Source organism: Colias eurytheme, chromosome 15, assembly GCF_061535395.1.
Source record: "Colias eurytheme isolate Ceu_HAF_F1 chromosome 15, ilColEury1 Martin Lab GWU primary, whole genome shotgun sequence".
Classification (NCBI taxonomy): Eukaryota; Metazoa; Arthropoda; class Insecta; order Lepidoptera; family Pieridae; genus Colias; species Colias eurytheme.
In genome coordinates this window covers 8,501,277-8,525,251 of record NC_142994.1, presented here as the reverse complement: position 1 = coordinate 8,525,251, position 23,975 = coordinate 8,501,277, and the positions used below count along the sequence as shown (strand labels likewise).

Sequence of the window (23,975 nt, the reverse complement as noted above, 5' to 3'; positions counted from 1 at the left end):
AAAGAAGTTTATACCTGTCGATTAGCATAATCTTTATCGACTTTCAAATCTGCTTTAATGTTCATAAAAAGGTAAAAGGGTTGAGAAATAAAATGCAAAAAAATCATTTCATAATTTAATAAATTTCTCAATATAAGAATATGTCCGATTCCATCTATATAATACAAAGCATTTCAAAAAGGGTGGCACGGTAATAATAACTACATAAGACAACCTTTTGTATCTTTAATGTACTTCGATAACGCCAAAACGTCACAGCATTTCATTTATAAATACCAACGCACAATATACGACCTCCTCCACACATGTTATTTACATTAAATTACGTTGTAAAAAAAAGATGTTTGCTAAATAAAAACCCTAGGAACCTGCAGTTTACGCAACTGAGATCGTGTATTGCACTACGCTTCAAATGATTTATTTACACAAGTTAAAGTAAATAGGTATTTATTATATACAAATAATTGTATGTTCCTTGTAGCAAACATTAAATGCACGAAGTCACAAAGATACAGAAGGTTGAAAGGAATATGCCTTTTTAAAATAAATACTATTAATGGTGTATATACAATGCGATGCTATGTGTCTGCGTGTGTTGTGTATGTAATTTTGGATCGAAAACAATGGCAGTATCAAAAGGAAAGTGTTAGAAAACGTTGGATTATGAGATTCTATGTGAAACGGGGGATTCTAGATGGAATAGACAAGGCCTACAGGTGATTTATTAACGAGTTCGCACCAATAAAATTGCTTGTAGGTTGAGAGCTTATAAAAGCGTTTGAAACATGTTTCGCGTGCACAACGGAGGGTTATAGGTAGACCTATACTCCGTTGTGACGCTTCACGAGATCCCGAGGGTTTAGAGGATCTGGAATAGTTTCTTCAGCTCGACCATCAGCTGCCAGTCCGTCTTGATGAGGTCGTCTCTGAAGTAATCCTTGCACGCGTCAATGCTGGCACGAGAGATCTGTAACAATGAGATAGTTAAGTTTCATATACTTAATTTATATATACGGTATTGGGTAGGTAAATTTGCACTGAAATTATTATCATCATAAACATAATTAATTACTTGTTCTTGATACATCAATACTGTGTAATGTAATGTACATTACTGTATTGTATCAAAATAATGTAGTGGTTTACCTAATTAAGTTATTGTCATCATAAAACATTGTATCTTGTATCGATGAGATATTATTTAACGCAAAGGATCAGTTAGACATGGACATAACCCTTACTTTATAGGAGACAATGCGACTTTATTAATTGAATTCAGTGTTATTTTTTGATAAGGAGATCTATAATTGGTTAAAGAATTCGAATATTCCAATCAAACCAACATAAAAATCAAGTAGAATTGTCAAAATTAAACCAAATCTTAAATTTCCAGTAATTCTAATTCAATTAATTCTAATAATTTATATCCCGCGAAATATACTACAAAATTAATCCAATATGTCTGACAACAGCCTTCACTGCAGCCTTCGTCTAAAAATGGAAACGATGAATGTACACGGGCTTCATTCAGCTCGACCCAGTTTTGGCGCATCGATTCAGCTTTCTGGGCCTGAATGGTATGACGTCATACGGAAAATAGATCAGGTTGTGCAAGCGAGGAAGTGGGTCACGGGGCTAGCCTCGCCCCGTGCACCCCGGGCCGCCCGAGCCCCCGGGGCCCGCGTCATTGAAGCAATTGGGGTAATCGCGTTAGCTTGAAAGCTTTACAAGGTTTTCTGCGCGCACTTTGCTGGTTGAATTAAAACCAATTCATACAGCTTTTTGCTGTTGCAACAGTTAAAAGTGAAAACACCTTTAACTGGGATGGATTAAACCAACAAGCTTTTGGCTCTTTTTATAGTAATAAGATTTAAAAGAATGAATCGAATACTAGGGAATTGCTTTTGTTTTTATTGCAATACGAATTTCCAAACCGGGGAACTAAAGAATTTTGACGTTTTGAAAATATTATACACAATTTGGTACTTATGCACAGTTCGGTGACTTGGAGGTTAAAAGATTTCTTGCTCTTACTGCATCTATAGTTCATCAATCATCATCATGCATCGTGCATCCAAATAAGTAATAATCGATACCTGCGGATTTACTTAAACCTATTTAAATTATATGTTAATTAAGAACGACACAAAAGGGAATAAATTCCAACAAGAGCAAATCTATGAATGCATAATGCATATTAACCATAATCAGTATGCATTGTCCAATCCTATCACTACAATATATTATATATAGTAGCAGTAATTACATCTTATTGAATACATAATTTCAATTCAAGACAATTATAATTAATCATTAAAACGACTATTGCATAAGGAAGAGTTGTCTGCGAATACCAAAACGTCTATACAATAAAGTTATAAATGTTTGTGTGAATTGATAACAAGATATTTATTACACACACGGCTATTAACGACTCTGGTCGTTAACTTAATTTAGCTACAATACAAGCGCAATCTAGTAATGTAATCAATGAAATTGCCATGCGAATATATCAATGGAGCTTCTAGAATGAGATGTGACCCGGCCGTTGTGGCTGTGTGCAATGAATGCGTTCCTATATATCACGAGCAATGTAAAAGAGATCTTAACAGTACAAACATTAGGGTCAGAATGGTGTTCGTTATGAGAATATCGACCTGAATGAAGCTGTAACGTAGGTATGACCTAATAAGTTACCATCATTAGCTGTTTACCTTTAACGTGGATTACTTTTAGGGTGTGGAGCGAACGCTGAATGGAAATGAACAACGATTAAGGCGTGGGGCCTCGGCTATTTCTAATGTTATTATTGTTTGACGTAGGTACATGAGAACGTTTTCATTTTCATATATGTACTTACCAATGATTTTATGAGTTGTTTCGTCATACTCGGTGGTTTCGTGATGTTAATTTTCTAATGACTTAATTACTTAGGAGTAACACAGACTTTATTGAGACGTGTGTTTCGAATGTTGCTATGCGTTGTAAGTAACACGTAAATTGTAGCTTCATTTTGTATAATTTAAGAAGTTATTTTTTTTAAGTTTTTCGATAATTTCTTTGTCAAAACAAATGTCATTTTTATGTGTGAAGTCCCGTGTCCCTTTTGTGAGGCAGATGTACCAAACATCTGTTTCACTGATCGATTTTCTTTACGGCCAAGTAGGTGACGTGCAGCCTGTGTCGTGCAAGCAGCAAGACCGAGATATTTTTTTAATTTGTCACCACAGGTAATCGAACCTGGGGTCTGTAGTTCAAGGGAAAGTAACTTTAAACACATCTTTTAGAATTGCATGATATTTTAATTATTTTTCTAATCTAAATAAAGCTCCAAGTGTAGAATACAAGTTGAATATATATTATATACCCACTAGAAGCTATTTTAAGCACACCGTTACACGCAGCCTGTAATTTTCAACAACTTGAAAATACATGCACCTACATAAACCGCAAACTAAATTATAGTTGAAATTGAAATTCTATTAATAGCTTGGCAACATTTAAATGACGGACTCCATTTTGTTAAGGTCCAACACGGGGGCGTGGAAGCCTGCCGGTGTGTGGAAAGCGATGACGTCACTCGACAAAATGTAATATAGCCTTCTGGGAAAATTGTTCATTTTATTACCTAGGTGGTTTCATATATTTTAGATTCAATTAATTTAATATGAAGCTGTAAAACGGCGTGTAATAAATGTTTAAAATTAAGCTTGTTCTATCAGTAGTATGAGTACATACCTATGTTTTTTTAAATATCATATCTGAATATAGTAACAAGTAACAACATTATTTGGTAACTAATATTGCAATATAAAAAAGTTTAAATACTAATTACCTATCCGAGAGACAAAACAATACCACAAAGAGTTAAAAACATCGTGACACACCCATTCATGTATTTCATTTATTTATTTATTTATTTAGGTTTACCAGTAATTGTTACACAAATAAGCAAGTATACAAAAAAAAAATAATCTTAAAACTAAGTGCACAATTTAAGTAGGTAAACACCACATGCGTACAATTAAACTATAAAAGGTGTTATTATACAGTGAGAAAAAATAGTTATACTTAAATCTAAACAACAAATCAACATCCATTAGTCTAAGTGATTAACCAGGTATGTAATGCCATGCCATGTAAAATTAAAATTATTAAAAATTTTCACACATCATCCAACATTGAACCAGCATCAATTTCTAGAGCATTTATTTATAGACAGAGTACAATATACTAACAGTACCTATATACCAGACCATAGTATACAATATAGAGCAGTATATAAACTATATAGTATAGGGTTAGCAACTGCATCCGCGAGGCCGGTCCTCTCGACCCACTGACCCGGGACCATTCATGCCGCATTTAGCGATCGTGAATGGAGACCGGCTTAGATAACGTACTGTTATCTAGTTAATGTTATACCTACGTTTCGAGGGGGGGACGAATATCCCAAAATTACGTAGAGGTACATAATTGATTTATTTAGAAGTAGGTGTGGTGCGCTAATTTAAACTTTTCAATACTTATTTAATCAGTAATGAAATTTATGAATTCTTTAATCTTAATATGTATGCCAAATAGAGCCACATTCACACATTTAGATTTTATCTACTTAATTATTATTAAAAATTAATATATGTACCTAAGATAAGGTACATATACAGATACAGGTCCTACATAGAGTAGGTAGTAGGTTTAGGTCCTATATAAATCGCAACATGAACTTTTGTACTATTTTATTAGAGGCAAAATTGGTATACAATTTCGCCCACTATCAAAGCGAACCGCACACGTCCCCCGCAAGCTATCTAGGCGCACCACTGTTTGCCTGCAATGCACAAACATCAAACACACACGGTGCGTATATAATAACGTATCCGTTCTATTCTCGTGTGCTAATATTTGCTAAAACTACACTAAAGGGACATGTAAATTGCAAACGTGTGACACGTGTAGGTTTCACTGCGTGTGTAGTACATACTCTACAGCATGTGCAAATAAGACGTTAGTTTTTAATTTTCGTAACATCAATTTGCATTAAACTTGGACAGACTATTCAAGTACCTACTTAAATAGTGGAATAAGCACCTTTTAAAATTAATTGGGTCTTATAATAGTATACATAATTGTATATAAGTACGAGATTTATTTTTGATAACGAAGCCTCGTTACGTTAGATTCGAGAAAAAATAATTGTTATTTTTTCATTGTTACAAAGAGCTACGAGACCCTTTTTGAAACCTGTTTTGTATCCAACTTTAAATTCAATGAGACATAGTGATATTAATCGTAACACGAATTAAAACCTATACTTTTAACATCAATATTTCAGAAGGCTCCAGAAACTTCTACTACCCAAGCGTGACATAATTTAATCCGAAATCTCTTTCATATCTTGCAAAAATAATTTTGCATTCACACAAAACGTTTGCAAATATTTAAGAATAGTTCTCAGATTATCTCATTAACAGTTGGTAAATGTTAATCCTGTATGCGTGTTCTAATTTATTTAACGCTTTCGCCTTGACTTTGAACACGAAGGTCGCTTCTATTTGTAGCGGTCGCATTTATTTAGATTTTAAGAAATAACCTGATTGAAATATTCAAAACTATTTCCAATTTGAATGGCGACATTTCGTTCTTTATGCGAATCTTTTGAAATACTATCAAAATGATGTTGTTTATAACTTATGTGATACAACGAGCCTAACTTTTTTATACGGGTTTTCAGGGGTTTTTATTCAGAAGTATGATAGAGTTGACTGACTTTCTATGTGCTTAAAGATTAACATAAGTCAGTATTCTCTTCTTCTGTTTGATCTTTTTCGTTGGAAGAATTAAAGAAATAAAACGGAGGAATGAAACATTTTTCAAACTAATTGATATTTAAACGCTGCTTTGTGCGCCCATTAAAGAGTATCAAGGCTGAGGAAGCAAACGATATATATGTCTAGGTATTTTATAATTGCCTTTCTCACTCTTTAGTACATTTTATACGTGTCTTGTTTAATCGGTATTATTTTGAAATAAAAAAAGAAACTGTTTGTTTAGTGAGGCTTTCCTTCTATAATATTGGTTTCTTTTTTCAGCATGGATAAAGCGAAAAATTAAAATCTTCCGATACCCAAATAGAAAGTCGTAATTTAAACATCAAAAGGGATTATCAATTCGCTCGCACCATACACAATAATAATAACAATAAACAAAACAAACGACGGAACATTAATAGAACTTAAAGACTCTATTTATATATCAAACATTTCTCTCAAGCGACTTTGATGACGAGCGAAATTTTCTTTCCCACACGACGTCGATGTAATATATATTAATGTACACCGTTTGTAGTTATTTTGAAATAAATCGAGGCGTGTTACGACGTTCATCGGATATTTCTGAGAGCATTGATTGCTGCGGAAATGAAATCTAGAAAGCAACAACCTACATGTTAACCCTATATTTAGATGTTTATATTTGTTTGAGGGCTTCTTTATGATTAATACTAATAGTAATTTATGAATACGTTATATGTATACTTTGGCAATTAGATTGTGGTATAAATTATGTATTTTAAAACGATCTCAAATCGAGAGTCGATTTGTATGTTATATGTACCTATCATTGTGTGTTTTGCAACAAATTTTCTGGGTTACCTTTTAACTTACACAATCTTGTATGTTAACAAATAGTTTGTTAATGTATAACAAAATATTGGGAGGGATATCGGATAAAAATGGTTATACCGCTACACAATCAAATGTTCTTGCCATATTTGGTAAAAATGCGCATGTGTGGAAAACACAACAAAAAACATTAAGTAATATAGGGGAAAAATATATTGGAATTAAACATCTTCCCCGATAATGTTAGATTAAAAATTATATGTAAACAATTTATTTTTAAGAGTTATCCAAACAAATATTCAATTTTCTTCAACATCAACATATGAAACCAATGTTGTTTTGGTTCTAGCGGACAATTTTATCGCAATATTAATACTATAACCATAAATTTTTTACTCAATGAACGTCTCTTTTATATACATTGTATGAATAATAATTACGTTTCTCATGTTATAACAACGGCTAACACATGTTGCATATAATAAATAAGATCCAATGTCACGGTAGGTCAGTTCGTTCTGGAAAAAACTGGAATGTTCTTATATATCCAGGATCAATTACTTCGCCCTCAACTAATACGGGCGCATCCTAATTGAGTTTTGACAGCTCTTTATGAGGCTTGCATTTACTGTATCATCCTGTATGTTAAGGCTGCAGTCTAGCAAAATTGCGTTTTCAACAAGTTATTTAACAATTTTTTCCCGGCTAATGAAATGATAAACTGAATTTTTTTTTCTTGTTTATCAATTAGTGTTATATACGCAATGCGCGTGAATTTTTTCACATTTATAAAGTTACTTAATGTTACCTTAATCAGGCTTTCAAGATAAGTCTCTTTCCCCCAAAGACATTTCGAGCTAAGTTTGTGCACTCACTACGTTGCAACCGATTACAATTTACACAATCTGATCAGCGCATTATTATCCTTATATAGTCGTTATTAAAAACTGCTGAATACAATTGCCGAAAAACTTATGATTTTCTTAATTAGAACGTTATAAATTCATTAAATTTCCCATTTTTTGCCTTACAAAATCTATTGATAAATACTGCTAAAAGTTATTTTTTCCATTAATTTATTCGAGTTGGTTGAAGACCAATGAGTATTAATCCTTTAAATTTTTTTTTTTTTTGAATTTTGATAATTCTTTAAATATTAAAAAAATATTTAAAATAATTAGGAAAAATCCTAGCGAATTTCTTTAGTCGCGCTCCTTGGGCCGGAGCGTTCTGACGTGTGCTCTACGCTCGATTTTCCTTCATACCGAAGTGAAAGTTGCTCTACTTCATTAAATTTAATATTTTTGTTAATTGATTATTTTTATCTTAGTTTTGTGCAAATATTCGTATTTTTAAACATTTGATTTCGATATGGAAAATAAACGAAAAAAATACGCGTGTAACTACTAGAAAAAAAATTATCTTCGAACATAAAGTTAATGAAACCAAATAGATTGCAAAGGTGATTGGCAACAATTTCTTTATTTTACGGGGTGTCAGTAAAGGGATGTATATTTCTTTAAAACTAAAGTAAGCTCATAAACTTTCTTATAATATAATTTTTTTGAAGTTCCAAAAATGTTTATTTTTCGTTTGAGAAATACGAAATATAATATAAACTTGTATTGAGAACTTGAACTTCCCAAGTTCATCCGGGGAAATCCCCATACGGGGAAAATGATTTGTTTACTCCAAAATTGATCTTAGGTGTTTTAATTTTTTCTTCTAGTTATTTTCAACGTAGCGGCATGTTGTTTAATTATTAATTTTGTAACTTAAATACAGGATGTTGGTTTTATATTCTGATCTTACAGACGCGCTGACAAATTTAGTCCGCCATTTCTAGTTTAGTCTACCAACTCTAAGTACCAATATTAAAACGAATGGATTATCATCACATCATCAAAACTCAGATGTAATGGAAGATCACAATAACATATAAAATTCAGTGGGTGTTGAGAACTAAACAAACAGAAGTAACAGAGACGCGAAGAATAAAAAAAGAGGACGAAAACGATAATTCGTTGATGCTTTCCCTTTTCGACGTATTGTTAGGGTACATCACCAATCTGCAAAAAACAAAACTGATGATTCCCAATTGCTGATTAAAAATGAAAAACAAATAATCGACAACAGTGGTGAAAATTTGCTGATCACAATGAAACATCCTTCAGTGGTAGCAGATTTACTCATTTCAAATGTATCGGTGAACAGCGTAAAGGAGAGGAGGACAGGAAAACATTATGAATGTGGATGGTGGATTGTATACAGGCAGTAATCGATAAGTATGTGCAGGCGATTATGACGTTATTATTGCAGGTATCAAAAAACTTAAAACTGATATCGAAATTACTTTACCTAATGAGCAAAATGACAATAATAACTTTTTAAAAGTATAACGAGAAATATCTAAAAAATTTACTTTATACATTCCCATATCAAAAAGGGAAAATGGAACTAGTAGAAGTTAAATGTCTAATTCCGGCAAAAGACATGAATGCGGAAGATGCGGTTAAAAAAAAATTTAATATTTGAAATACAATGCAAAAAATAACACTTTTGTCATAGATAAGAATCATGACTATTTTTTCTAAATTCAGGGACAACTAAACGTTGCAGAAGCAGAAGTCTGCTTATTTGCTGTTTGGACTGGAGTGAATAATTCGTTAAAAATAGAATATATAAAAAAGTATGTAACGTTTAGGCAAAATAAAATGATGGACCATTATCAAGATTTTACATAAATTGCCTACTGTCAGAATTGATTGATTCGAGACTTCAGCATTCGATGCCCATCAAGGACCCATCCTATATCATTCAAGCGATTGAAAAAAAAGAGATAAATCCAGTGCAACCGATAAAGCATCAGAATGCTAGCAAAAGATTTATTAGGTTTATCAATATAAATCTATATATTACACATAATATAATAAATCTGTAGAAGACGCATAGACAGCTGACATCCGCGCGGACGGAGTCGCGGGCGGAAGCTAGTCAGAAATAAATATCTTTTGTTTTCATTTAACACAAACATTACATTTTTTTTATTATATACAAAATTTGTTTATCCGTTTTATTAGTTAAACTGAACAACTTTCACTAAGAAACTTAGGTCGAAAAAATGTATAGAGTTCTGCATTTTGTATGGAAAGCTTATTTTTTTTTATATTTCGTCCAAATTTCTTTGTCAAAGTTGATCAGTTATATAAACATGAAGTTGAAGATATCAATAGAAAGTATTCGCAAATTTTGTGTACTGATAAAAAAAAATCACCCGGTGTAATTTTCACGAAAATTGTTTCAAATTGTCATTTTTGGTACTTATTACGAATATTAAATTATGCATACGAATGATTTAATTTTTAAAAATTAAGTGGAGCAACTTTCCCTTAGTACATTTGTATTATTTACATATAGGATGACAGGATGCATTTGTTTGCACTACTAGACCAAGCCCTTAAATAATTGTAAAAAATTGTCTATACTTACAATAAAGAGTCTAAGCGCTAATCCATTGTTTAAACATGCTTTTTATAAAGCTGAGACCACAGCTGATAAACTAAAGTAGATATTAGAGTATTACGCAGATATTATGGATATTAGATAGATCAAGAAAATCGGTAGATATTTCTGAATAAGCCACTAGGTCCAACTAATGACTCTAGATTCCCCTTCCCTTTCGATTAGCGAAAATGTGACAGATACATTTCGTTTATAAGTTTATTATGTACTCATTAGCTAAAGCCCGTGGCTTTACTCGCGTAGGTAAAAGTTTCTGTACAAAAGTTTCATGATGATCCGGTCAGCCGATTTTGTGTGAAAGAGCTGTTTTATCCTTCGATTTAAACATTTCATCGTGTAAAAATTACTATTATTATATTAGTAGAACGCAAAAAATACAAATCAGAAACTTCCAATGAACAGACCAATACCAGTATAGGTAAATAAACAATATCAAATTGCTAACGGCACACACATCAAATTCACATGACAAAAACAGACCATAATAATGACTTATAATGGCTATAGGGAGAAAAATATACTGTAAATAGACACTGCTACTGTAATAATTAATTTATTATTTTTTGTCTACTTTTTTGCGATGTGTGGTCGTAATAAATATTGTTTGTATCGAACTTTAATATAAACTAGCTGTGTCCCGCGGATTTATCTACATTGCTACGCTCTTATCTAATAGTGATGATATATAGCTATAACTGAAATTTTTTTCGCCATTGTTATGACGGTAAGTCACATACCCAACGATTATTATGACAGTAAGTTACTAATTCAGATACTATTATTATCACAGTAAGTCAACAAATCAACCACTATTATGACGGTAAGTCACCAAACCACCCAATATTATGACGGTAAGTCACCAAATCAGCCACTATTAAGACGGTAAGTCACCAAACCAGCCCCTATTATGACGGTAAGTCACCAAATCGGCCACTATTAAGACGGTAAGTCACCAAACCAACCACTATTAGGGCGTTTGTCCACTACAAGGAATTTTACGGTCCGGCATTCCGATTTTTTACGGTCCGGTATGGCACGCCATTAATCTATATACTAGCTTGTGCACTATACGTAATTTTACTGTCCGACATTTTACTTTTCCCTATTCCGGATGGTTTTTTGTGTCTACGAGTCGCTGTAGGTATAATTGTTTTCGAATGCCCACTTGCTTGGATTTTACTGTTTTTACTGCATATGCCAATTGAAAGCAAGCTCTTGTTTTACTTTCTTTTAGTTGGCAATGAGATTTGAGAAGTCGGTATTGTTATTTTATATACATTGACCAAGTATTGACCTATAATTATTATCTAAGTAAGTGTTGCTAAGTTAAAGTTCAAGTGGGAATAGCTTTAGCTCCTCGTCACCGATTAAAATAAATAAGTGAAACACGCATTTTAAATCTCTTACGGAACTTTACTTTTTATTATAACGAAGTAATATAATATTTCACCTTCTATATTTTTTACTCGTTTCTTGTAAAATGCAAAAACAATCATTTATGATAGCATTATACCGCCAAACTTCCTTGAACTGTACCGCACTGATCCGAGTAAAGACGGACAGGTGCACAAGCAATTCATCGGTTTTTTCATGCCACACCGGACCGTAAAAAATCGGAATGCCGGACAGTAAAATTCCTTGTAGTGCACAAGCGCCCTTATGACGGTGACACCTACCCAATGACTATTATAACGGTAATTCACCAAAGTAGCAATTTATGTTATACATACCATATTCAACTAGCGACTAACAAGTCACTATTATGACGGTAAGTCGCCAACCCGCCCACTATTATGGCGGTAAGTCACTAACCTTGCTAACGAGCATGTCGGTCTCGTCAAAGTGCCGGCCGAACATCTTGGGCGACTCGCCCGGTATCGGCTCGATCTTGATGCATACTTCCTGCCCCTTGCGAGCGGTTTCGACTTGCTTGTGGTTTATCTCTATGGACGTCACTATGCCGAGTTCGACGAACTGTCAAATGGGATTTCGGTTAAAAAATTGCAATTATAATACTAATTTTAAAGTAAGTAGTTTTTTTTTTAGTTTTTACGAATCGTTTGAAGAGATAAAATTTTAAGAATAGGAAGAAAATATTGAAACGGGATGAGAAAAGACCAGGCATGGTAATTTCTTAAAAAAGTTTTCTTGAATAACAAAAATGCTGTCCGCAAACATTGTTTAATGACACATAATTAACACATAATTGATCCACACGTGATCACTACAACATGTTTGAACTATGAATATAATAATTTATATAAATAAAAATGAATCGACAATAATTATGTTAATAACCGTAAAATTCGAAAACGGCTGAACCGGAGACAAAACGTAAACACGTACCACGGGCGAAGCCGGGGCGGACCGCTAGTTATAAAATAAAAAAGAACAAAGATAATTACCTCTTTACTAGGCACGCAAATAGGAGTGCCCTCCTTAAGAATACCGCCTTCTACCATAACACCCGCGACGATCGGGTCGCGAGAGTTGAACACGAATTGTGGTAACACCTGCAAATTAATATCATTTACATAAAGAAAATAAATAAAAAGACCTAGAAACTAATTCATTCACCCTGTAATTAACAGGTTGACTGTTAATTACTTGTTATTATGAAATAAATAAATAAATTCAAACTTTTTTTCACATCAACCATAACATACCTTAACATGTTCATGATTATTGTTTTTAAACTACCGCCAATTCGACATTTCGTTTTTTCCGAGAAAATCGGCAAGAAATTTAATAATTCGTATTTTTTTACTAAGCAGGATTAATTTTTAATAAGAGATTCATTACAATATCGTTTACTTTACCACGTAAGTAGTTTATGAGAATAGATTTTACTAGGGATGTAACGATACCGATACCGATACCGATACCGATATATCGGCCGATATAATCGGCAAGCCGATATATCGGTATCGCCGATAATAAAACAACCGATACCGATATCAAACAATTCAAAAAACCGCGCCCGATGAACGATGCGGGAGGCCGCCCGCGCGTGCGCACTTTGTTTTCTGAAAAAACTCTACCAATAGTGAACTTTTATTAGGTACTGATTGTATGTGTATTACTTAAAGTTTAACTGACTTTGTAAAATAATAATACTAAAATAAATGGTTTTGTTGTTTTTTGATTTGGCATTTTTATTTAAAAGAATACGATTAACAGTTGAGTCTCTGTTAAATGTTGGTAATTTTTTATGCATAATTCACTATTTATTTTTCTACCAAACCATCGATATCGGTATCGGTATCGGTATCGCCGATACATTACTACAAATATCGGTATCGGTATCGTATCGGCAAAATCATGTATCGTTACATCCCTAATTTTTACAGTCAAGATTATATTTTTCGCAATTTTATCTTTTCAACTACTAATTAATTTTTCGATTCATAAAAATATAAAGGTATTAATTATTATACATATATTTTTTACCATAAACACACCATTACATTACATACAAATTAAACAATAAAAAAACCATAAAACAAATAAAAATTACCTTCAATTTACACGGGAACACGGCTATATGTTTAAACTCCTCCCGTTTCTTCTGCTTTAGTTCCTCTCTATATGCAGTGAACTTATCGAACAAGTGATAAATAATATCCGCAGCGAATATCTTCACACCAAGATTGTCGGCTAATTCTTGTGCGTCTCGTTCGATCTGTTTTGTTTAAAAAAAAAGAGTGTTAATTTGATAGAAGTGTTGTAAAATTTAATTGTTATTTACATTTATAAAATTGACAGTTTGTAAGTGAAATTTTTATAAGGCAAACTTTTTTTCATACAATATGATATAACAATACATATAATATATGTATTTTATAATATTGCAGTTTTTAGAGGAAAGCGTAAATCTTAATTGGTAGAGTGATACTAGGAGTGTGATAGTTGTATAAAAATGGCGTAATTTACCATCAAAATTGTTATGTCTTCATATTTTTACTAAAGAATCCTTGTGCAAGTATTTCTATGAAACTCAGATAATATATTTGACAAACCTTAACATCAAATGCCAATATAGTAGCGTACTGCGAGTCGTGTTCCAACATGGCGGACGCTTTCATGACGTCACGTTTCACTACCGGCCCTATCCTGATTGCGGAGTACTGAAATAAAATGCATAAATTATTTAAATTACCTGCATGTCTCTTGTACTTATCAAAAACTTACTACAAAGTTGCTTCCAATTTCAATGTGAAAAATATTAATTTATTGGTACCTTGGAAATAGAATACTGCTTTGCTGTTGTTATATTATCAAAAAGGCAAAAAAAAAAAACAATTAAAAAAAGGATTTCCTACCACGTGTTTATAGAAGTGAAACTTCTTTGACAAAATTTAAAGATACCAAAATCGTCGCCTTTCTCCATGGCGTGACGAAAATACCATAACGCGACCTTGAAATTTTACTCTCAACATGCCTAAAGAAGTTTCACTTCAAAAAAAAAGCAATAAAAAAGACGGGTTGCACTCCGGGAGTGCCGGCAGAAGTGAAAACTTGATTAAATATTAACGTTGAGCATGTTTGATATTTTGGAATGGTATCCGTCTTACGCTTATTCGATCAGGTCACGAGTCCTGACGCGAGTTTAAGATTTTATACCCAACGCCGCTAAAGAAGTATTCACTTCAAAAAAAAAAAACAATAAAAAATTCAAAAAGCTTAAAAAAACATCTCACGGGAATCTTGCTGGTCCTAAGGAACTCGAGTAACGCTTCGAGTGACCCGAGCGTCGACGCTTGCACGTACACGCCTCGCTCCGACAGCTTGATGGAGGATAGCGCGGACTTTAGCTCGCGGGCCACTTCTTCTCTGTATGGGAAAATAATTATTTAATACTAGAGGTCCGCCTCGGCTTCGCCCGTGGTACATATTTCGCAATAAAAGGTAGCCTATGTCCTTTCTCGGGTATCAAAATATCTCCATACCAAATTTCATGCAAATTGGTTCAGTAGTTAATAGGCGTGATTGAGTAACAGACAGACAGACAGAGTTACTTTCGCATTTATAATATTAGTATGGATAATTATATATCTTTCTAAATTGTTAAGCTATTGCATAGCTTCTATCGCGGGCCTTCAGCGCGGGGACCGAATCCAGAAATTTAGTAACGAAAAACCTCACGCTCCCCACTCCGACGGGCGCGGAGGTGTTGCTTGAAGGCATAGCATGCAATAGCTTTACCGCGGCAGTCCCCGAGTGCCACACGTCTTTTTTTATAAAATTATATATGTATCTTTTTAAGATTTTGGCGTGTATTTTAATACTTTAGAATGTACAAACATTATGGATTTTGAAAGATTCGGTTCCGTGCAACTGTATTGCATACATCAATTTGTATTCTCATGTAATAAGCTTTTTTAAGTTTTAAATGCGAATAAATGTTCCTGTAAACCTAATTTGAAAAAATTTTTTTTATTATTTTTAAACATTTTAACAAACACAAAGCTAATCCAACATTATATCATTGACTCAAATGCAATAAAAGAGTCTATCGCGTAAGTCATTATCATGACATTATTTATATATATGTATATGTATTTAAATATTAATGATTACGATAGCGACTGTAAAAAAATCACTTACTTCAAAACATCAACTTCGTCTGGCTTCTGCGCGACGAGTAAATTCAAGCCGGCAATAGCTTTCTCCAGCTCTTTAGCTGCGATTTTGACACCTTGAGCTCCAGTCACTTCTTTGTGTTCTATGTATGCGTTCTGTAACAATATATATTTATTATAAATAAATAAATAAATATTTATTATATTTTATGACGGAAAATCTGAATGTGTGGCACGTACATTTTTTCCGCACATAAACACGAGTATACTAATGTTTGTACGGAATGTTGTTGTACGGAACTAATTTCTATAACGATTTATAAGCCCTTCTTAGTGAAGTCTCTTTTAGTAAATGTGTTTGAGATATACAACTATAATTAAATTTGTGTGGATAAAAATGTCACCTGTATATTCTTCTTACATTACTTATAATTATTTCCATCCACTTTAACCATAGTCGTTTTAATTACTAATAAAAAAAGACGGGTTGCACTCCGGGAGTGCCGGCAGAAGTGAAAACTTGATTATTAACGTTGAGCATGTTTGATATTTTGGAATGGTATCCGTCTTACGCTTTTTCGATCAGGTCACGTGTCCTGACGCGAGTTTAAGATTTTATACCCATTACAGAAAAAGTGCTCAACGCCGCTAAAGAAGTTTTCACTTCAATAATAATTCTATTTTATGTTGTCTAAAATTAACAAATATTGAAACTAACCTTAACACGCAACTCCTTCATAGGCTGCGGCATGAGTAAGGAACGTATCTGCGTAACAATGGGACCGTCCGTACCCGCCAGTATGGCCGTGTCACCCTCGCGTAACGTTCCGTTTATAAGAATCGTATCGATCGTTGTTCCTAGCCCGGGGATCGCTTTCACCTGGAAATAAATAATTATATCTTGAAGAGATTTGCAATTCGTAAATATTTTGTTTAAAATTCTGTTGGATTATTAATTATTGGTCATTTAAGATTAAATATATAATTAATTTTAAGTTAAAGTTTTGCTTCTCGCCCAATAATTCAAGTCGAACAATATTAAAAAAAATTGGTTGTCTGTAAAGTCGGTTTACTGACGATAGTTGAACGTGACAACGTCCGACTGTGCTTCTTTGTCGCTCGTTCCGCGCTCTCGTTTGCACTTCAAGCCTTACATGGAACGCCTCAGAGCGAGGTAACGCCGCATAAGTCATGTTTTTTCGTGCGTGCAGCCGGCTCTATCGAATTATAAGACGTTGTCACGTCAATCTAAATCTTCATAATATCACAGTAGTATTAAATCTCACCTCCAACACAATAGCAAGTAACTGCTGCGAAAACACAAGCCTCTTATGCAAGGGCCCTTCGCAGGCTTGCACGATCATGGCCAGCAAGTTGCCCATACCCTCACCGGTCACCGCAGACGTTGGTACTAGGGACACGTATGTGCGAGGGTCTGGGTTATCGTAGAATAGCGCTGCGTTTAGACCCTGGAAGGTTGAACAAGTGTTAAAAATTATTTTTAGCTACAATATCACTATATTATCTTAATCTTAATACTATTATAAAGGCGAAAGTTTGTAAGTATGGATGTATGGATGTTTGTTACTCTTTCACGCAAAACTACTGAACCGATTACAATGAAATTTAGCACACATATAGAGGGTAACTTGGATTAACACATAGGATAGGTTTTATCCCGGAAATCCCACGGGAACGGGAACTAGGCGGGTTTTCCTTTGAAAACGCGGGCGGAAATCTAGTATATTTTATTTTGGTAATATATGTTTTAAAACTTTTAACTTCGTCCTAATAGTTCAAAGGTTAGGTTAATTGCTGTGCGAGGCAGTGCGAACTATGCGATGTATCGACTATACAGTACGATTCAAACTTAATGGCGGCTCGGAACATCGTACGATCCGATGCGCAGAAAACAATTTTAGATACCACCTGCACCTAACTTCCGAACCGTCATTAAGTTTGAATCGAACTGTACCACTCAAAACCATCCATAGCACGCATCATTCCATATAAAAATCATAGCTTAGTTGAATCTCGAACTGTACCACTCAAAACCATCCATAGCACGCATCATTCCATATAAAAATCATAGCTTAGTTGAATCTGTTTCCACCAATGTTATGCTATATGCATCAATGAATATGATTAGTGCATATAAACCGCATCCACAGCAACATAGCATAGCACATCTATAGTGGAAACGTATCCTCAATCCTGTGTGACAAAACTGAAGTTTTACAAGATCTTTAAAACATGTTCTGTTAACTTATTTTTAACTTTCAAAACTATCTACTGTTTTTATCATTCTTATCATCACTTGTCATTATATTTGATTAAACAATATTGTGCAATATTTCACCTACAATAATTATGATTCATATTTAATACCATTGCATGCGTTTTTTGTACTAAGGGCTGATTTTTCAATCCTTAGTTAACACTTATTCGTCGAATAATGTATAAAACTACCATTTTGAAAACGTATTCTAATTGCCCATATTTGACAGTTTACGTGACATTTTAATATTATCGTGTAATACTTTATTGGACGGATAAGTTTTATCAAAGCATTGAAAAATCGGCCCTAATTCAAAGGTTTACCTGTTCGGCAAACTGCAGTATAACATCCTTGCATCGCTTCTCAAACTCCAACTGTGTGTTCGGTTGTTGCATCTTCAGAATATCCCTAACGTCTTTCCTCTGAGCGCTCTGCCAGTCGTATAAGCGATCGATTTTGTTCAACGCTACTATGAACGGTGTCTTTTTTTGTTTTAATAAGTTAATAGACTCAATCGTTTGGGGTTCCAGCCCGTGCATAATGTCTACAACCTGGAACAAAATTTTGTCTATTTAAATCACTGTGCCAACTGAGTTTTATTTTATACTTTATTTATTTTTGTCCAAAAAACATTACCTATAAAATTCAAGAAACTTTAGTAATATAAATAGGTAGATATATACACCATAAGATTAATACATATCTGTCCAAATGTTAAAAATATAATGATGTAAATCAACACCAAATTTTTTTAAAGCTGAACTATATTAAGAAAGAAGACAATACTTACAAGAATAGCAATATCACAAAGAGAAGAGCCTCTATTCCTCAAATTACTGAAGGACTCGTGCCCAGGTGTGTCAATGATCAGCAGCCCTGGTAACTTAAATGCTATTTCGTTCACCTGCAATAGATTATTACGCTTTCATTAGTATTACACATAAAAATTTACTAATATACTACTTCTAGTAGGAAATTAAGAAAGTATTGAAATGATAATATCTATCTTTGGACATAACAGAAAATGAAACAATTAGCCTTGTATAAAAAATGCAATTTCAACATTATATTTCTCTTTTGCTGATCCCAAGGCTCAATATACTATGCAGTCACCAAAAATATTAATTACAGTTTGATTCAAACTTAATGACGGTTCGAAAGTTAGCTGCGAATGCATGTGCGCGTCCCTTACCGTCCCGCTGATTGGCTGATATCTAAAATTGTTTTGTGTATGATGTTCCGAGCCGCCATTAAGTTTGAAGCGCACTGTAAATAAAAAAAGACGTGTGGCACTCGGGGACTGCCGCGGTAAAGCTATTGCATGCTATGCCTTCAAGCCACACCTCCGCGCCCGTCGGAGTGGGGAGCCGGGAGCGTGAGGTTTTTCGTTACTAAATTTCCGGATTCGGTCCCCAGGCTCAAGGCCCGCGATAGAAGCTATGCAATAGCTTAACAATTAAATGCACAACTCACCCCCTTAACATGTTTCGTCTGCTCTTTAATATTCTCAATCGGTACATTAGTAGCACCGATCTGCTGAGTGATACCACCAGCCTCGCCATCTTGTACGTTTGTACGTCTCAGTTTGTCCAATATTTTCGTCTTGCCCGTATCTACGTGTCCGAGTACGCACACCACGGCCGCACGCAGCGGATTGTTCACTTTGTTCTTTTCGTTATCTTCGCGGCGTTTCTGAAAGATAAATTAATAAAATTACTTTTTTGGGTCACTTAATCTATCTTTACTTAATATTTTCAAATATATTTATCTAAAAATGACTTTTCTTCCCATTACGCAACTCCCAAAGGTCATATACGAACAGAGTCTTAAACAGAGTATACAATATACATGTAAAAAGATTGTAACGATTTGTAGCTTCGCTATTAAAGAAACAAAAGTAACATTAATTTACCTCCAATCTCTTAAGAATAAGTTCCCGTTTCTTTTGAGCATCAGTCATTTGGTCATCATCGGAATCCTCGTCAGAACTCGAGTCATCGTCTGAACTGCCTTCTTCATCAGAACTCTCTTCATCCTATAATTATTTATCATTTAGTTTATTATTACACAATATTTCATGAAGTTACTTAAAAAATATTGCACAGTAAAAATAGGTAACAACAGCCCTATTGAGCAGAAACAGTAAAAGCAATAATAATAAAAATCTTTAAACAACATCCTACTACTATTATAAAGGCGAAAGTTTGTAAGTATGGATGTATGGATGTTTGTTACTCTTTCACGTAAAAACTACTGAACCGATTACAATGAAATTTAGTAAACATATAGAGGGTAACTTGGATTAACACATAGGGTAGGTTTTATCCCGGAAATCCTACGGGAACGGGAACTATGCGGGTTTTTCTTTGAAAACGCGGGCGAAGCCGCGGGCGGAAAGCTAGTTATTATATAAAACAAGATTTTCGCCTGCATTCTCACAGAAAAACCAGCATAGTACTGGTTCCTGTGGGATTATGTCCTAAACATACTAAATTTCATTGTAATGGGTTCAGTCGTTTTTACGTGAAAGTATTACAAACATCCATCCTCACAAACTTTCACATTTATAACATTCGAGACAAGAAATTTACAATTTGAAACATCCATATAAGTTATTGGATTTTCACTGAGAGTATGTATACTGTCTTACCACAAAAAACTTTAGACAGGGTTTATCTTTAAGCGCGCATTCTCTTTAATCTGGTTTTGTCGTATTTCACATAGACAACTATTAAAGTGACAGATCCCTGGTTTAAAATTAGACTGTCTCTAAATTGTTTTGTGGTAATACCATTATAGTTTACAGCTTATAAACAAGCAGTACTTATAGGTTGCGTCATGTAAAAAGAACGCTGACGGTTAAGCTGCGCATTGGCGATTTATTGGTCTATTTGGTGTTATGAGGTGGTATAAGAATAACAAATATGTAGTTGCGAAGCCACGACTCGAGAGCCTACTTCAAAAATAAAATAAGCAGCAAATAACTTTCGTGCTAAACTCAATACATGCCAAAACACACCCCATCACTTTCATCCAGCGTTCTTTTTACATGATTCGCGTTATACCTCTTTTGGTTTCTGCTCAACTGGTTCAGGTTTCTTGCTTTCTGGCGCAGGCGCTGGTTCTGGTTTGGCCGGTGGAGGAGCTTCATCTTCCGAGGATTCAGCATCCCATGCATCTTTTACAGATTCTGTATCAGATTCCTTCTTCTCTTCAGGTTTTGGAGGTTCCTATGATTTTTTAATGTATGAGAATTTAGTCTTGGTAAATTGAAAAGATACATTATTTTAAGGTATAAGGACATTATGACAAAGATACCTAAACATTGCTAACTTATAATATATTGCATATGTTTACTTATCTGTACTTAGTCTTTATACCAAAGTCAAAGTTTGTAAATTAATTATGGGACAAAACTTACTTGCTTATCAGTGACTTCAACCTCCACTTTTTTCTCTTCTTGTGGTGTAGCAGGTGCTTCTTGTGACATTTGAGTCTTCAGTTTTGCAGGCTTAATCCTTGTGCCTGGCCTTGGTGGTTTCTTCTCTGAACCAATTTCAATACCTTGAGCTTTCAAGGAATCCAGAAGAGCTTGAGCTCTTGCCTTTTCAGCTTTTTGTTTAGGCGTTAGCAGTTTGCCTTCAGCCTTAAGTCTTTCCTTTCTCTCCTTTTCCTTTTGCTTCTTCCTTTCCTTTCTTTCCTTCTCTAACCTAATTGCTTCTAGTCTTTGTCGCTCTCTCTCTTCCTCTTGTTTAATTCTTTCTTCCTCTTCACGTTTCAAACGTTCTTCCTCCTCTTTTACCTTTTTCAATGCTTCTTGCATAGCAGCAATTGTCTTTTTAGTGGGACCTTTTTTACCCTTATCATCTTTTTCGGCCTTATCGCCTTTATCACCCTTTTTCTTCTTCTTACCTTCAACAGGAGCATCTCCCTCAGCTTCTTTCTCTTCTGAAGGTGCTTTGGTTTCCTTTACTTCATCTTCCTTGCTTTCAACTTTTTCAGCAGGTTTAGCAGGTGCTTTTGCTTCTGCAGGTTCTTTCTTATCTTGCTGATTCTTCTTAGCTTCAAGCTTCTTCAATTTTTCTCTTTCTTTCTTTTCTTTTTTCTTCTGTGCAGCTGTCTTAATAGTAATGTCGTTTTCATTATCACTTTCTTTTTCCTGGGCATCATTCTCAACTTCAGGTGCAGCTTCTTTTTTGGTTTTCTTTTTAGGTTTTGTTTTTTCTTCAGGTTGTTCCTCTACTTTATTAGGTTCAGGTTCAGGAGCTACTTCTTTTTTTATTCCAGCATATTCCATTTCAAGTTCTGCAAGAACCTTTTCAATGTCTTCATCACTTTCATCCTTTTTTCTTCTTGCTTTTTTTCCTTTCTTTCCTGCAGGCTCTTTCTTATCCTGGTTGGGTTTTTTAGAAGACTTTTGAACTGGTAATTCATCGTCAGACGAGGGTGGTGCCTCAGGTGCAGATTCTCCAGACTCAACTTGTAATAAAGAGAAAGCACTCTTCTCTTCCTTCTTTTTATTTTTCTTGGACTTAACTTCTACTTCTTCATCGGAATCTTCTGAAATTAAATAATCAGCATTAACTACAGATTGTTTTAATACACCAACTGTTTCATTTATGTTACTGTAATTGCAATATAATAAAAACATTGAAAGAGCTTATCTTACCATCACTACTGATATCAACTTTCTTCTTTTGAGACTTATTTGATATTGATACATTTTTAATATTCTTTGTGACTTCCTTTACATCAGAATCAATAGATTTCCTTTGCTTTGATTTAGCTTTTGGTTTTTCGTCTTCACTTTCATCAGATGCAATGACTGCCCTTTAATTTAAAAATTATCACTCATTAATTAAACATAAGAAATAAAGAATAGATTTACAATAATCATGCTCTTTCTATAAGTTTTATCTTGCTAGATGAAAGTTATTCCTTTATATACATATAACCTCAAACACTTACTTCTTTCCCTTAGTTTGAGCTGGTTTCACGTTTTCAATGGTAGTAGTTTCAATATCACTGTCACTGTAATTAATAATATTGCAATAAATAAAATGGAATGGGAGAAAAGTATTCAAAACATATGTGAAAGAAAATTACCCATCTTCAGCTGTCTGGTTCTTCTTGCCTTTTTTTGCTTTACCCATGGCGACAGAAGGTTGTTTTAAGTAACAATCCCTGTAAAATAATGTTCTATTTCCGAGTATTTGGTAATTTGTATCATGTGAAACGTAATCACTATACAAATTAGGCTAAGCCGAAATAAACTCTGGTCGTCGTGTCGTGTCCGTCCTTTACTTGCCTAACGTCAAACTTATGTCCGCACTCCGCAGTTCGAATGAAAGTGAGTGTCAAATGTCAAAAATATTCTTTTGTCCCATCTGTGATACAAGAGAATTTGATAAATTTTTGCTTCTAGATCTTTAAAAAGTTGCAGAATTTATCTTATACATTACCTAATGTATATAATGTATAAAATAATATTTTGTTGTATTACACTAAACATAAAAATAATTAGTTACTGGTTTCCATGACCAATCAGTAATTTTAACCAGCGGACGTTTGTGGATAACAGCGAGCGATTTGATCGCTCAAGGCTTAGATCATTAAGTAATGGATAACACTCGCAGGCGTTTCCCCTTTTGCCGAGGTATAAGATTATACGAATCGAAAAATCTTATGCTTTCATAAAAACTACTTGCGTAATCGATTACAAACACTCTGCGTATTCGTAAAACATCGAAAGGACGTCTGCGAGTGCTCCGCTAAAAATGCCGTTTTGTACTGTCAAGTCTTGCAGAAGCAATTCAAACATGTCGAATATTAAAAAAGATGGAATAACCTTTCATTTGTGTATATTTTTTTATTTTTTTAAAGTACATTTCTAATTAAATGCAATTTCTAATAATCATCGATGTATCGTTTAGCGATATGATCAAGACAAATAATCGAGTCATGTTTACT

At 34.0% G+C, this 23,975-nt stretch overlaps 1 protein-coding gene across 1 annotated transcript; it reads right to left on the bottom strand.

Annotated features, from left to right (window-relative positions):
- Positions 1 to 102: 102 nt before the first annotated feature.
- On the bottom strand, positions 103 to 23,330 carry eIF5B (eukaryotic translation initiation factor 5B). The gene is made up of 18 exons (XM_090109996.1): positions 23,112 to 23,330; positions 22,974 to 23,036; positions 22,675 to 22,835; positions 21,427 to 22,565; positions 21,071 to 21,235; positions 19,918 to 20,040; positions 19,479 to 19,697; positions 18,796 to 18,909; positions 18,329 to 18,556; positions 17,014 to 17,196; positions 16,446 to 16,607; positions 15,753 to 15,883; positions 14,846 to 14,978; positions 14,165 to 14,272; positions 13,663 to 13,827; positions 12,551 to 12,658; positions 11,958 to 12,119; positions 103 to 967 (listed from the first exon to the last, which is right to left on the bottom strand). The coding sequence occupies exons 1-18, from the start codon at positions 23,156 to 23,158 to the stop codon at positions 860 to 862; spliced, it is 3,519 nt and encodes a 1,172-aa protein (XP_089966122.1). The 5' UTR covers positions 23,159 to 23,330; the 3' UTR covers positions 103 to 859.
- Between the last annotated feature and the right edge of the window lie 645 nt (positions 23,331 to 23,975).